General features: G+C 44.6%; 1 protein-coding gene across 2 annotated transcripts; it reads right to left on the bottom strand.

The window, feature by feature from the left end:
- Nucleotides 1-314: 314 nt before the first annotated feature.
- LOC103359527 (somatomedin-B and thrombospondin type-1 domain-containing protein) lies at nucleotides 315-13602 on the bottom strand. Of its 2 annotated transcripts, none has more exons than XM_008284907.1 (5): nucleotides 13151-13602; nucleotides 5526-5711; nucleotides 5018-5108; nucleotides 2777-2935; nucleotides 315-1808 (listed from the first exon to the last, which is right to left on the bottom strand). In XM_008284907.1, exons 1-5 carry the CDS (start codon nucleotides 13398-13400, stop codon nucleotides 1703-1705), a joined length of 792 nt encoding a protein of 263 aa, XP_008283129.1. In that variant the 5' UTR covers nucleotides 13401-13602; the 3' UTR covers nucleotides 315-1702. The 2 variants fall into 2 exon arrangements, with proteins under 2 accessions (XP_008283129.1, XP_008283130.1); XM_008284908.1 differs by having other exon boundaries at nucleotides 5526-5708.
- Between the last annotated feature and the right edge of the window lie 292 nt (nucleotides 13603-13894).

Below are 13894 nucleotides of genomic sequence, written 5' to 3'. Positions count from 1 at the left end.
TCTGTCCATACATCTTCTTCTCTGGCACTTACATCACAAAAACAAAACCCCAAATTGGAGGAGCACGTAGCTGAAAAACATGATTATACACATTAGTTGTCATTTCGCTTGCCGTCATCCCATTAACGCCCCCTGGGGCAAAAAAAAAAAACATGTCAAGAATGCAACACAAAAATGTTAATGGCCACATGTTTGCATTATGTTACATATGTTCTTTACTTTTAACTATGAAAAGCTGCGTGTAAATACTGGTCAAGGCGAGGAATGTGTGCTGAAGCCAGAAATGCTCGAATGATGCAACGACAAGAGCAGGAGAGGTGACAGTATAGCTGTTTATTCTCACTAATGGACAGTGTACAGAGTATGCTGTGCTGCACTAATAAAATCATCACTTGTTTTTATAATAAATAAACACACAAACACAGACACGGGGGAGAGAAAGTAACAGCTTTCCAGAGGGAACAGCCCTTCGCTGGGACTTCACCAGTCCTCCTCTTAAACCAGCAGTAAAAGAGAAGTGGGAAGGCGTAGCTGAGCCAGTCGACTGTTTGTACGTCAGAGAGGGTAACGCTGTGGTTAATCTGCAATTTCTTTTAAACACCAAGTCGGTAGGGGACAACAAGAACAGAGACGAAGAAGAAGTACGAGCCAAGGAGCTGTGGGGAGCGCTGGGGGGAGATTCTGTTAATTAATAATATTGGAGTAACTTGGCTGCGTGCGGTGTTTATATTGGATGATACTCTGCTGATAATAAAAACTCCTTTGTGAGCAGGACAGGCAGAGAGAGAAAACAGTCATTAAGCTTTTTTCTTTTTTTTTTTTTGGACACAGAGGACAGAGAGAACCACAGTGAAATTCTCTTATATGGCTCCTTTTCCTCTCCAACAATATTAGATGCAAACAGATGGGTTTGATTTCAGCCGTGAGTCACTTTAAGCTGCTGAAAACATCAGTGACTGAACCATCAGAAGACACGAAAGAGGAAGCTTGAGAGACAAAGACGCAAATCTAAGCACCTGAGAATCAACACCTGATAGTCAACTTCATTTGCTGGTATTTTTTTTTTTGCTGAAATGAAATATCGATCGGGACAAAACTGCAGAACATAGATATATCGACTCAAGGTTTCTAGCGATGGATACGACTTGGATGAACCAGTTTTGTAGCATCTCCAACCTGCGGATCGTGTCGGACTCTTTGGATCGGGGCTTAAACTGGGCGACGCAGCTGCTGTTTGATGCTTAAATGTTGTTGGATACAAATAAGTGTAGCTATATAGACACATGTACATTACACATAAACAATCATAAGTAGAAAATGTATAAAGCAAAATAATATATTTATATATTTATACATTATGCATTAGCAAAATGCACTTGCATTGATGGAGGTAGATAGCAAAGATTCAGAGGTAAAAAGGCATATAGATGTCGCTGTGCTTTGGAGGAGAAAAGTACATAACGTGGCTGCAAAATCTGAAGTTAAATGCAAGAATTTTTGTGTGCTTAGTAATAAGTGTATACAGTACAGAGTATGAGGTGAAAGGAAAAAGTGGCAGGATGCTGCTGATCTCCTTGAGTTACCCATCCAGTAGTCTGGATCGGAGGGTCTGGCTTGGCTGGCAGGGCTCTCCACGCTTAGCAGGAGGCTCTGAGGGAAATCGTGTCCCTGCAAACAGGCGTCTGAGGGCTGCGTGGTCGGCTCAGACGAAGAGCACCGAGTAGGGAGGGCACCGGCAGCGCTCGGAGGACGACTCTCGCACCCAGGAGCCGTGGCAGCCCGGGACTGAAGCTGCTGCCCAGAACGTTCTGGAGAACAAACGGCCACATCAAGCGTAAGAGGGTGTATCATGGGTTTCTAATTAATTAATTAAAGCATGTTTCAAAGTGTCATAAGTTGGCATAAGTTGTGATTTACAGAAACAATGAGGCGGTCTATGAGAAAACTGATGCCGATGCTTTCAGAGTCGTGAATTTAATGTTTTCAGAGCAAAGATACTGCCTTACATTAATACTCTAGAATATGTGGGCAGGATAAAAAGCCATTAACTATTGTTTTTTCAATTATCCATGGTCAGACAAACTAATAAATGCTTTCTATAGTTCAGCATATTTTAAAATGTATGTGTAATGGTGTGCTTAGCTCAATTCATTGTCTGTGATCTCAATCAGAGGCTCTGTTTTAACTTCCTTAACCTACCCCTATCAAGCTAAGATGTATGCTGCAATTTACATACGTGCAAAGTTGAATACACATACGGTGCATGACAGTTTTGCAAAGAAGAATAGGGTAAAAGTGCAGCGTCCAGATGTGCAATGCTGATTTAGATTTATCCACGCAGGTTGGTGCATCTACTAATTGCTTACCTGAAGGGGGTGAATACTTATGCAATCACTTAATTTACCTTTTATATGCCTATTGATTGAAGTAATTGATATCACTTTGTAGAAATCTCTTCTAACTTTCAACTTCCAAAAAGCCAAATTAACCAATAAAATGGAAAAACCTCCAGTCCATGTAAATACTTGTGCCTTTGGCTAACATACACATACTAACCTACCTTTAAGCTGCAGATACATAAAAATATCCCCACTGGTTGCTTAAGGTGCCTTGATTTGCACAAAGTATTTACTGGTTTCCTGCCACTTTCCGTTTCTTCCTGCCGCTCGGCTCAAGCTCCATTAAAAGCAAAACACTTCACGAAACTGAAAACTGTCCGGACTGTAACGGGTGAAAAACATCTGACTTTCTGGTGTTTTTCAGTTGTCGTGTTTACCTGGTGCTCTCCAGGCCGTCGCCTCCGCAGCGATCCGACTTCGACATGGCATCGCTCTGACACTCTGCACACACCAGCCTCTCTCTCACCAGCTGAGCGCTCCACAGTTTGAGTTTACACGCTGCACTGGCCTGTTTCACCCGCAGGTACACGCAGTAACTGCAGGCACAGAGTCCAGAGGAAGGGAAAATGTCAAAAAACACAACTGGTACAAACACAGGGGTCAACAAGTTAAACCACACACTTCTGGACTGAGGAACTCATCGATGTAACCGTGTGGATAAAGCACAGCTCTGTTCCCACAGCTCTGCAGCCAAGAGCTCAACATCTATTATTTTGTTCTCTGGATTGGTCAATCATTCACTCACATATGCCAGCGCAACATCTCTTACAAAACAGGCAAATGGAAAATGTCCAGATGAAGACCCAGAGGCCTGATTGAAGCCCTCCCAAAAAACAGGCCTCCCTCCTCCTCTTCCCTCCCCGAAAACAATCCAACTGGGTTTGAAGGATGAAAGCCAAATGGCAAATCCAACCCAATATAACCAGACAAAACATACATTTGCCGATAGGAGATTTGCTCCATTTGAAGGTGATCCAACAGTGTCATGGTCACCTGAACAATCCTAATATCAACACAGCTCAGTCTGCACACTGGGAGCAACAATAAAGTCTTGTTTTTCTCATCACTGTGTTCTCTGGCAGACACTTTGAACTTCGCTGCACTATTTATTTTGTCTCTGATTCAGTCAGCTGTGACAAAACACCGTCCCCAGTGGGGTGGTTTGTCAAAGACAACATGAAGCTGCAGGTCCGTCTTTTTTTTCTCAGATTTTCCAGGAACTTTTGAAAAATTGAGTTGAAGTCATGTAAATCATGATTGGGTTCTTGTGTGCTTCATGTTTGAGCTACGAGAAAAACCTGCGAACGAGTAACTTAAGCAGAGTTGAATTAATTCTGTGGATTTTTTCTTTAGCCTTTGGGATTAATTTGAAATGGCTGAAGTGACCCGAGTAATGAGTCTCTAACACATATGGTACTGTACATGCACACATGCCATGGCTGAAGTGGGATTTCCTCACTTTGTTTCCTCCCTATATAGGCTTGAACTTGTCCTTTGCTGTCAAACTTCATCTCAAATGCCATAAATTCCTGCTCATTCCACTAAAAATTAATTAATTCATGAAGCAGGTTTGTGTTAAGCCACTTCGAGTAAAATAAAAACCGCCTCACGGCAATTTCCACCCTTGTCTTGACACTTTACTCATCCATATATTTTCACAGCTATAAATAGACATCCAAAGACAGCCGCTGATCTCCATTCGATGTTACATTAACCCCTTGTTTCACGAGTCAATCTCCGTGACAGCAGCATCAGCGAACCAGATGTCTGTGTGAAATCACCCTCGCCGAGTGTGATTCATGCCGAATCAATCACATTTATGAGTAATGCGCTTCCAGTCCCCCTCCGATGTTTTATATTTCAGTCAAAACAAAAGTATCCGGTGTCCATTTTAATCAGGGTGAAATGCTGAGGGGCTGTCAGGAAACCAGCAATGATTCTATCCCCCTTGTCTCAGATTCTTTCAGCTCTGAGAACATCTGCAATCACCTCAGATCAAAGATGACATCCACGCAGCCAGGCTTTACCTCTTGCACGGATTATGGCTGCCTTATCGGTAAAGGTCAGCTCATGATGCAAATATTCAAAGACGGAGTTCGTGTTACACAGCCAAAGCAATTTCACGGCTCTGCGTGCTATGGCAACCTTGGCCTTGGTCTGTATCCTCTAATCTTTCGGAGCACAAAGTTGATCTTAAAGCGACCTTTAGACTAAGTAAAAACTGAGAAACAAAAAAAAAAACAGCTGATATGAAGCTGGAGTGAAATCCAGCAAAGTTGGAACTTGGAGGTAGATCTAAAGAAGTTCATGCCATCATGAGCTGCGTCTGCACGCTCTCTGAAATCAAACATTTGCTTCGTATTTGTGTTATTAGTGTTTCTAGTGATAGAATCAAACGATGCATACTTCATAAAAAATGCAAGGACGAATGCCTTTTTTTTTTTTAAATGAAGCAGCCTGTGGTCTAAAATATCTCAAGCAAAGCACCGGACACATAATCATTCAACACTCGGCACAGTTCAGCTGTAATTACCCCCCTCTGCATCGACTGTGCTGAAACCCATCACCACAGATGAAAACAAAGTCGGTGGCTTGCAGTCTGGTAATGGAGGCCTTACCTGGCCTTCTCCTCCTTTATCAGCATGTGTGGTCGCCTCCAAGGGTCCTTGAAGTTCCTCTTGAAAGAATCAGGCAGGATCTTTGCCACCTCTGTGTGGGGACGGAGAGGTGAACGCACAAACAAGAAGAAATACGTCACACGAGCTCCTGAGGGTCATCTTTATAAACACATTTCGCATTTTGTCTCATGACTCAGCTGCTCAAGTGACTCAGAGTGACTACAGTGGTACTTCTCAGAAATCTACTTGGAAAATTTCTGAAAAGTTTGTGTTCTGGCTTTTTTATTTACCGGAAAAGTGATTCAACGGTAGAGCACATAACCGAGGTGTTGAAATAGTGCAGCTGGAGATAAGGCCTCAGAACAGATGTGTGCAAATGTGTTTCTTACAGTGAAAACCGTTAACAAGAGGGACGCCAGAGAATACTGAAACACCAAATTAATATTTAACAGAGCGCAGAGCAGGAATACATGCATGCATAAATGCACACGCGCAGTCGGCGCCTCACCTTTCGCCGTGCTGCATATGGCGTTGTTCCCGAAGCATCCTCGGCGCTGCTTGAGGTCGGGACAGGGCGTGCCTCCGTTTCTGGGGGGAACAGATACTTGGCGACTCCTCTCGGTGCTGCCGACTCCACACGGGGACGTGCATGACGACCAGGGACCCCATGATCCCACCACACAGTCAATGGCTGCTAGGGAAGCAGGGAGATACCGAGATCAGCTGAAGGTTTGAGGTCAGCAGAAATATGAACGAAAAACACACAAAGAAGAGGCCGAATCTCGTTGACAAAAAGCAAACATCTTGAGAAGAATCAGACAAGCTCGTTCTAGCTGTTTGATTCTGAAAATGACCCAGAGGAAGTTCAGAAACTTTCCCCTAATCGTTGCTGTCATGCCCAACTGCGCGGTTTAAACTGTGAGCTGCTGCACACACCCTGATCCAGACTAATGTCTCACTGAGCATTTATTCAGGTAGGCAGGTGGTAATGAGTGACTGGGTCATTACCCTTCACTTATGTCAGATCAGCTACACCCCCAGACTCAGGAAGTCTGCAGCCCAGGTCATATGTGTGTGGTGGGGGGAGCATTTAAATAAGAGGCTAATTTTGCATCCTGTTCTCTCTGGTTTTTCTCTGCCCCACGCTCAAACACACCCGTGAACTCACCACATAAACACAGCGGCAGCGACAATCAGGCATCCCGCTCTGTGGGCTGATTTAGCCAATTACATCAGGCTAAAGAGGAAGCCGTATTACTTAGATGTCTGCTCTGATCAAAGCCGAGGGGACTCCAGCAGCAATCAAGCCTTGTCCAACACGGAGCTTTAATAGCTGCAGACGTTTAACAGCCTTGTTTTTGGGAGGAAGTGCACACGCCGTAAACACACAAACAAGACCGAGTGATGCGTTCAAACGCTCACACAAAAATTAATAAATGCAAACGTTCACATTTGCACCACAATACCGTTTAATACAGGCTGATATGTGTAGAGTTTCTTTTTCTCTCCCACTGTAGACAATAAACGTTTAACACAATGAGAGCAGGTGCACACAGCTTGAAGCTCTTAGATGTTCTCGGTGAAATTATAGGAGTGGATAAATATACCATAACTGGATCTAATCCTCACTCGTCATCTAATCTGCCTCACTCTATCTTTATAATACGCACTCGGCCCGCGGTACAATGCTGCGAGTGAATAAGTATGTGTGTGTGTGTGTGAACGGGAGAAAGAGAGGGAGAGGGCGAGCGAGCTTTCAAGGTGCCGCCTGCTCGGTTCATTCCCATGGTCCTGTTGGGGTTTCGGAGGGGGGGCGGCTGCCTCAGTGACACAGCCGATCCACAAAGCCACTGTGGAATCTCTGCATTCCTGCACATTAGTGCTGCCCACCTGACACTCGCCTTTCCCAGATCGCCACACACACACACACACACACACACACACACTCAGAAAAAAAATCCCTGTCAGATAAATCCTCCCAGTTGGGCTTGTTCCACCCTCGGCCATCACCCTAAAGCACACAGACGTACACGTTTTCCTTCGTAAACTTGTTGAGAGACACGAACGTACTTGAGAGATTACAGAAGGGCGTGATGGAATCAGACACCACAACCCTATCAAACTTCCTACTCTCGCCTCCTCCACCTCTTCTTATCCTCGCTCCTGTCTGCTCGCCTTTCCTTCCCTCTTCTACATCCTCTGACGCTGGCGGGGCAGCGGGGGAGAAAAACACAAGCGAGCGGGGCAGTTGAGGTCTGCGCGGTGAAACCGATAGGGTCGGCGAGTTCCCGCACCCGAGGGGAAACAGGGCTATTATCCCTCTGATCGACACCGACACACACACACACACACAAACAGGACTGAGGCCCTGTCTGGAAGTCTCAGCCTGTTGGCCTCGAGCCACCAAAGGTCAGGAGGCAATTACTAAACTGTGGTGGTCTCCCCCCTCTCAGTCTGCTTCTGGTACCAGCAGTGCAACGCCACCCACGTGATAAGCCTGCTGACAGTGTGACACAGCCTAACCCACACAGTCACCGCTGTCCCCCGTCTGCATTGTTGACGAGAAAGTCCCCGGCTGGAGAGTCACCACCTCCGACCTCCGACCCCAATACAGGAAACAAATGGTGCTCGTGGTCAGCATGTTCAGCCTCTGGGTTCCTGATAAGCTGAGATTTTTACTTTAGTTTCCCCTCAGTGAAGATTTCTATTATTTAAGAATAGCTGCAACTGATTTGAGATGAGCATTCCCTAATATTTGGAAGCACAATGTTCTTGTTAAAACAGTAAAATTAAAAGAGAAAGAAAAACAGCTACAGAATCTGGAAACTTTCAGCTTCTTTCCATGGATAAGGAGGATCCTATACAAGCAAACTTTCTGCCCAAATTAAATGAATTCTTGAGAGCTGTTCTATTTTTATCCGTGCTCTTCCAACCAGTTCAGAGTGAGTCGGATTAAAAAAAGGTTTTCACATACTTCTGTGCACCATTAGCAAGAATTAGCAACATCACAAATCAGATAGCAGTCGGCGGTTCCAGCCAAATATCTGATCAAATACACAACACGCTGCAGAGACGATGCTTTACACGGTGTTTGAAATCTTGAGTTAAAGACGTAGTTTAGAGCGACAGGAGTTACGACTAAGCGAAACAAACCAACATCTTCACTTCAATCTCCCAACTTCTCAGCCAATCTCCAGCCACTCTTGTTACAGTGAGATAATAGCGCCCTATCTCGGCCTTCGGACCGGCATTCCTCTGCTCTTCCTTTTCACTCTCCCTGAACTGTGCTTCCATTTTAGGGTTTCATAACAAAAGAGTTATCAGACCATCCCGCCCAATTTGCTTTATCTTCTTCTCCCTTTATCACTTCGCCCGGCGCTCTCCCTTGTTCTTTCTTCCCCCCCATCTGTCTCCTTTTTTTGGCCCTCTTCTTTTTTCACTCCCCCGCCTCCCCTCTGATGGGACCCAGATGTCCAGCTGCTCCGGACGACCAGAGCACCTCAAAACCTCCGCCGCCACCCTCCTCCCCTGTAGAGAGCTGGGCCTCGGTCCCATCAGACAAGCCCCGCAATGTTCAGCACAACAGAGCGCCATAAGCCTGTTAGTAGGAGTAGTGAAGGACACGGGACTGAGCGCTAATAACAGGTTAGCACGTAAATGTTTCCTGTAGACACCTTGAAAAAGGGGGGAGCCAAGCCAAGCAACTAATTAAAAGGGTTCATTATAAACACAGCTGAGACAGATTTTCTTTTTTAAAATTGCAGAACCTTGCAGAAGTGTTTGTATTGTCTGACCTCACAGCACTATAGTTGTATAAAAATGTGATTTTTTTCACATCCTGACAACTAAATAAGACAGCACAAAAGAAGAAAATGTGCTTGATGAGACAAAATGAAATTTGCTTCAGTGTAATTTAGAGACTGAAGAATGAAAAGCATTAACAAAAGTGGACCATTTTCTGTTGATGCTTGGGCCTCACTTCAGATCAAACATAAAAAAACAGCTGGAGGAGCCTAGAAGAATGTGGCGTCATTTAAAATTGTAGGAAATTAGCAAGTCATTGGTTGCAAAACAGCCACAGTTCAGCCAGATTAAGGCAGAGAAAACCTCACTGGCATCACTAGTTAGACAAATGACTTAAAGGGAATAACAACGGCTCAAAAAGTCCACTCGAACTTTTATGTTTTGCTCAAAAAGTTTAGAGATCTGCAAGCAAAAAAAAAATCTTATTACCAGCATGCTGACTTACTCAGTGCTAATATATTGATGCTAACCAGGTATTTTTTACCACCGTTATAGTTTACAGTGTTAGCACGCTCATTTTCACTAATGATGAGTTTAAAAAAAAAGCAAGACAAAAGGTGAAGGGGGCGACTTCATGACGTGGAGGATATGAATGTACGCATCAGATTTAATGTTAATCTGTTCAATAATAGTCGAGAAACTTCCCTCAGCGGCATAAATGTTGATCTTATGGTGGCACCACAGGATTCGTTGTCTAGGACATTTCTGTTCAGATGTTACCCTTAGTGTGTCTAGTAATGCTTACATAACCATAAAGGGTTAGTTCAGCCGATTAATCATTAAATTATGCAGTCATGTAATATTTCTTCACTCATGTTTTTACAGTCTGGTGGTTCATCTTGCATCTATGTCCTACTGAATAAAGAGCTCCTATGAAAACTGTTGACACACATCAAACTCAGAAAACATGTTTTCTGGGCTTAAAGAAGCCAGATGCAGGAAATCAAATTAGGAACCAGCAGCGTATGGGTGCATACGGGGATCGAGCACCAGCAGAAACTGGACAGTAAAATGTTTGTCCCAACAGCTGGCTCATTTCAACCTTTGCTGGGTTAAAAAAAACCCAAAACATTCCCGACTCGCAGAGGTTGAGGAAAGAACGTGTGGGATGCGAGGAAGAAAAAGAGGGAGTGAACGTAGGTGGAAAGAAGCAAACATGGCGGCATGACAGCATAGAGTGCCCCAGAGGGAAGGGAGAGAAGCTCAAGTGCCTGCAGGAGGAACAGATGAATGATGTGCAAAGCTGTCATGTGTCTGAGGCCACAGCATGTCTTCCTGTTAGAGTGAGAACTACCAGACACCAGCGAGAGGAGAGCAGCCTCCTGTGGGCCACTATCATCTCCAGAGTGCATGAAGAGGAACGAGAACTTATCTTAATGGGAAACCTGATGTGAGGCTGAGATGTGTGAAAACTACTCCGGCTGTAAGATTTAATTTGTTTGGAAATAAACCAACTAAAAATGCTTCAGTTTTTTGCTGATATAAATCTGGAAAACACCCACTGAGAGTTGAAGCCAGACACTAGAAGCTTAACTCATCATCGTGTTTGTGGTTTAGATGCTGACAAATGGTTTAAATTTATCACCTCTTTAACCCAAAGAGCTTCTAAACAAACTCAGATAAGCCTCGACTTTATTTAGAAACTGAATATTAGGGTTGTTTTTCAGGGAAGCTCCTATAATTTGTACATTTTTAAAACCTAAAGAATCCAGAAAGCCGTCAAGAGGCTGAGTTTTGCACGAGTGGATCCAAACCAGACCAGAATTGTAGTGCTTAGTTCTGTTACTGTGCATGTTGAACACTCCACCGCTAACACCACTTCTGAGATGTTTACACACTGCAGCTCTTAACAGCAATAAAAATCTGTCGCTGTTAATTGAGGGAATGTCCTCCACACTGTTTACACACAACACGCGTTCCTGCCAAACGCTTCCTTTCGACGAGCGAACGGCATCACACTCTGAAGAGCTTCGAGCGTTTGCGTCCAAGTGGTGCAAACAGAGCGCCGGTTCCTCTGTCTCTCCTCTGATGTCACCCACTCCGAGCTCTTAATTACAGACCGTGACAGACAGTACACAGACAAACCCCTTGATGCGTTGCAGAGCCGCAGGAGCGGAGATCAGATAATGTGGGTGAGAAAATATCAGGGTGCTTTGATGGAAGCGAGCCGAGCCACAAGGTGCGAGCTGTGTTTATGGTGTGAAGATGCTCAGGTTGCAGAGAGACGTCGCTCAGCGCTTACTGATCCATGCAGAGGTCACAGGTCAAGTCGACATCACTCTCATGCTCAGATTCATCTCTGTCGAGGCTCCATCAACATCCAGCAGCCGTGTATTGATTCTGCAGGAGCCACGATCATCTGGGAAACATTTTCCGGTCGGTAACACCTGCGTCGCACCTTCGTGTTTCTGCTGTTTGTCACTTCAGGAGTCAAGCTGTCAGAGCAACACCGTGCTGCTCGCGTGAGTGAACCGACGCACACGGCAGCTGCGACCTCCGTTAAACAGCGCGGTGATGACTCAACGCTAACCTGAGGTGGTTTCCTGTGCTTACTCTGTTCTGCTTCAGCTTGGCAGACACATGGGATGGATGAAGTGATGCCTGGAATCCACTCAGCTGGCTGCTGGCTTGTCAGAGCGGTTTCTACGTGTCTCTTTTATTGATTGATGAAGAGGAAAAAATTGAATATTGCTTTTTGTGTTTGGAAAGTTTTTGTTTTGAAGTCTTAACTTTTACCAGTCGAGTAGAGTTTATTCATTACACTGAAATACTTCTGTCTCATGTTTCCATTCCAACAGTTCACATGTGCAGTATTTTTCCCTATTTAATGGGACACTGTTAGATCTTCAGCTTTTATGGCATTTAAAGTAATACATTCATTTCTTTTTGTAATATTTTACCAGCCTAGAGGCTATGTTTAATTCACATTACAGCCAAACATTTCCACTATTTAACGTCGTGACCACGTGACAATAACATCACTGCAGCCAAAACGAGAGCAGACGTGATGTTTACTGAGATGGATCGCTTCTCTCGAGCAAATTTAAAGACTCTGCAAAGTCCAATCGAGGAAAGTTTTATTTATTTGGCTTAAAACTGCAAATGACAACTTTGCATCAAAGGGCCACACAATCTGTGAGAGATTTAGACTGAAACTCTGCTCAGCTGTTACTCAAATTAAAGGCTCTTTAAAGGGTTTAAATACACTTAAACATAAAGTAACTGAAGCTACAGGATTTCCAGAAAGCTCAGCATGCTAAGGTATTGAAGCAAATAGGTTAAAACAGGGACTTGTGTGTGTCTCTTTGAAAACAAGTGCAATATTCCAGCATGCTGTGATTAATAGCTGTTTCAGTTTTCTGTGGCGTAAACAGTGAGGTCTAATAAACCTCCATCACAGGACTTTTGCACAAACTTTCTGCTTAATGACTGGAGTCTGGATGAGGCAGCCTGTTCACATCACAGCACACATGAAGCACTCAAACAAAGGCTCACTCTGTATACACTAAATGTGCCTAAATAGAGGGACCTGTGCAGCACTTTAGGAGCTCTTTGACTTGTCCGACTGACCCTGCAGGTGCTTGTTAGCGTGCACTTAAGGCCAGGGGTCACACTTTGAGTGTATCTACGCGCTGATAATCACTCCTTGGGGGGAACCTGAATTGTTTCAACACATTGTAAGAGCTGCCTCAGTTACAGTTCAGAGTGCTTCCTGTCTGTCACGTCTCAGACACAGCTCTACTGTAATCCTGACCATCTTTGGCAGTCTGTTCCCATGGTGTCCATTCCCTCATTTGGCCATATATAGCAGCAGCCAGGATGAGGAGGGAAGCGGTTACCTAAGCTCACCTTTTAGAGGTTTTGTGATCAGCCTCAGGAGTCAAACTTATTGTGTCTTTGTGGAAGAGAAAACGGCTGCTTGAGCTTTCCGGCCGCTCGGTGAGCAGGTTGTGCAATTTGAAGCTTTGATGTGAAGGTCAAGGGTCAATACTACAAACCTAAAAACACATACGTACAACTTGTTTTTGGAAAAATGCACGGAAACACAACTCCAAGCCCCCCTCCTCCTACAAGTGGTCACTTCTGGCTGGTCACTGAAAACAAACAGCAGTGAGACAGCTATGTGCAGTATGTCTCACTGTCTCTGTGTCACCTCAATGCCAGCCACCTCTGCTCCAAACTAGACAACAATGAACAACAGCTGGTAGGATGCAGCTGGAATCTAAACAAAATATGTACAGCAGAGAAGTCATTTGAACTTCTAAACCTCAAAAGCATTTTGTCATTTGGTGCCAGACGTCAGTGAGCAGCGCAGAACAAGCAACTCACCAGATATTAGGCACACGCGCTGGTAGTCCTCGCAGCAGTCTCTGGTTTTCTGACAGTAGGTATCACAGTAACACACTGTTTTCCTCTTCGTGTACTCAAAGCATTCGTTATTCCGGCCGGTGCAGCAGTTCGGGCTCTCCCTCTCCCTGCAGCCCGCCTCAGCCTGCGGGACAAAGTGCCCGCAGAAAAACGCCAAGTATCCACAAACGACGAAACCGAAGCTGGCTGAGCTCCATCCATGCGCTCCCATGACGAAAATCTCTTTTCTTTTTTTTTTTCTTTTTTTTTTTTCTAGGACCACTTGCTCCGCTGGACTACGCTTCACTATAATCTGGATTATATTACAAACAAATGCTGGTGTTTTCTATTTAAAATCCAGGTGCAACATGGTTTAGTTTAAAAACGAGGCGACTTCTGTGTTGACACCTACTCGAACAACTGATGCGTAAAAGTGGAGCCTTGTGCGCACCAGCTCCGCTCTATTTGTGAGCCGGACACCGCCCCTCAGGGCTACTGTTGGCTGTTGGGAAACACGTACAGTACCAGCCTCTCTCTCTCTCTCTCTCTCCCTCTATGTGTGTGTGTGTGTGTGTGTCTCTCTCTCTTGCTTGTGCGTAAAAAACTAAATCAAATTACTCAAAAAATGTGTTTTGCAACCATCTCAGCCGAGTTACAAGTGAGACTCATTCCTGGAAAACGCAGCCAAAACTAAATGAGCTCTAATGAGGGCATTTATAGAGTCTT

Source organism: Stegastes partitus, unplaced genomic scaffold (genome assembly GCF_000690725.1).
Source record: "Stegastes partitus isolate 25-593 unplaced genomic scaffold, Stegastes_partitus-1.0.2 Scaffold380, whole genome shotgun sequence".
NCBI lineage: Eukaryota > Metazoa > Chordata > Actinopteri > Pomacentridae > Stegastes > Stegastes partitus.
Note: the sequence above shows the minus strand (reverse complement) of the source record. Positions and strands in the feature narration are given on the sequence as shown.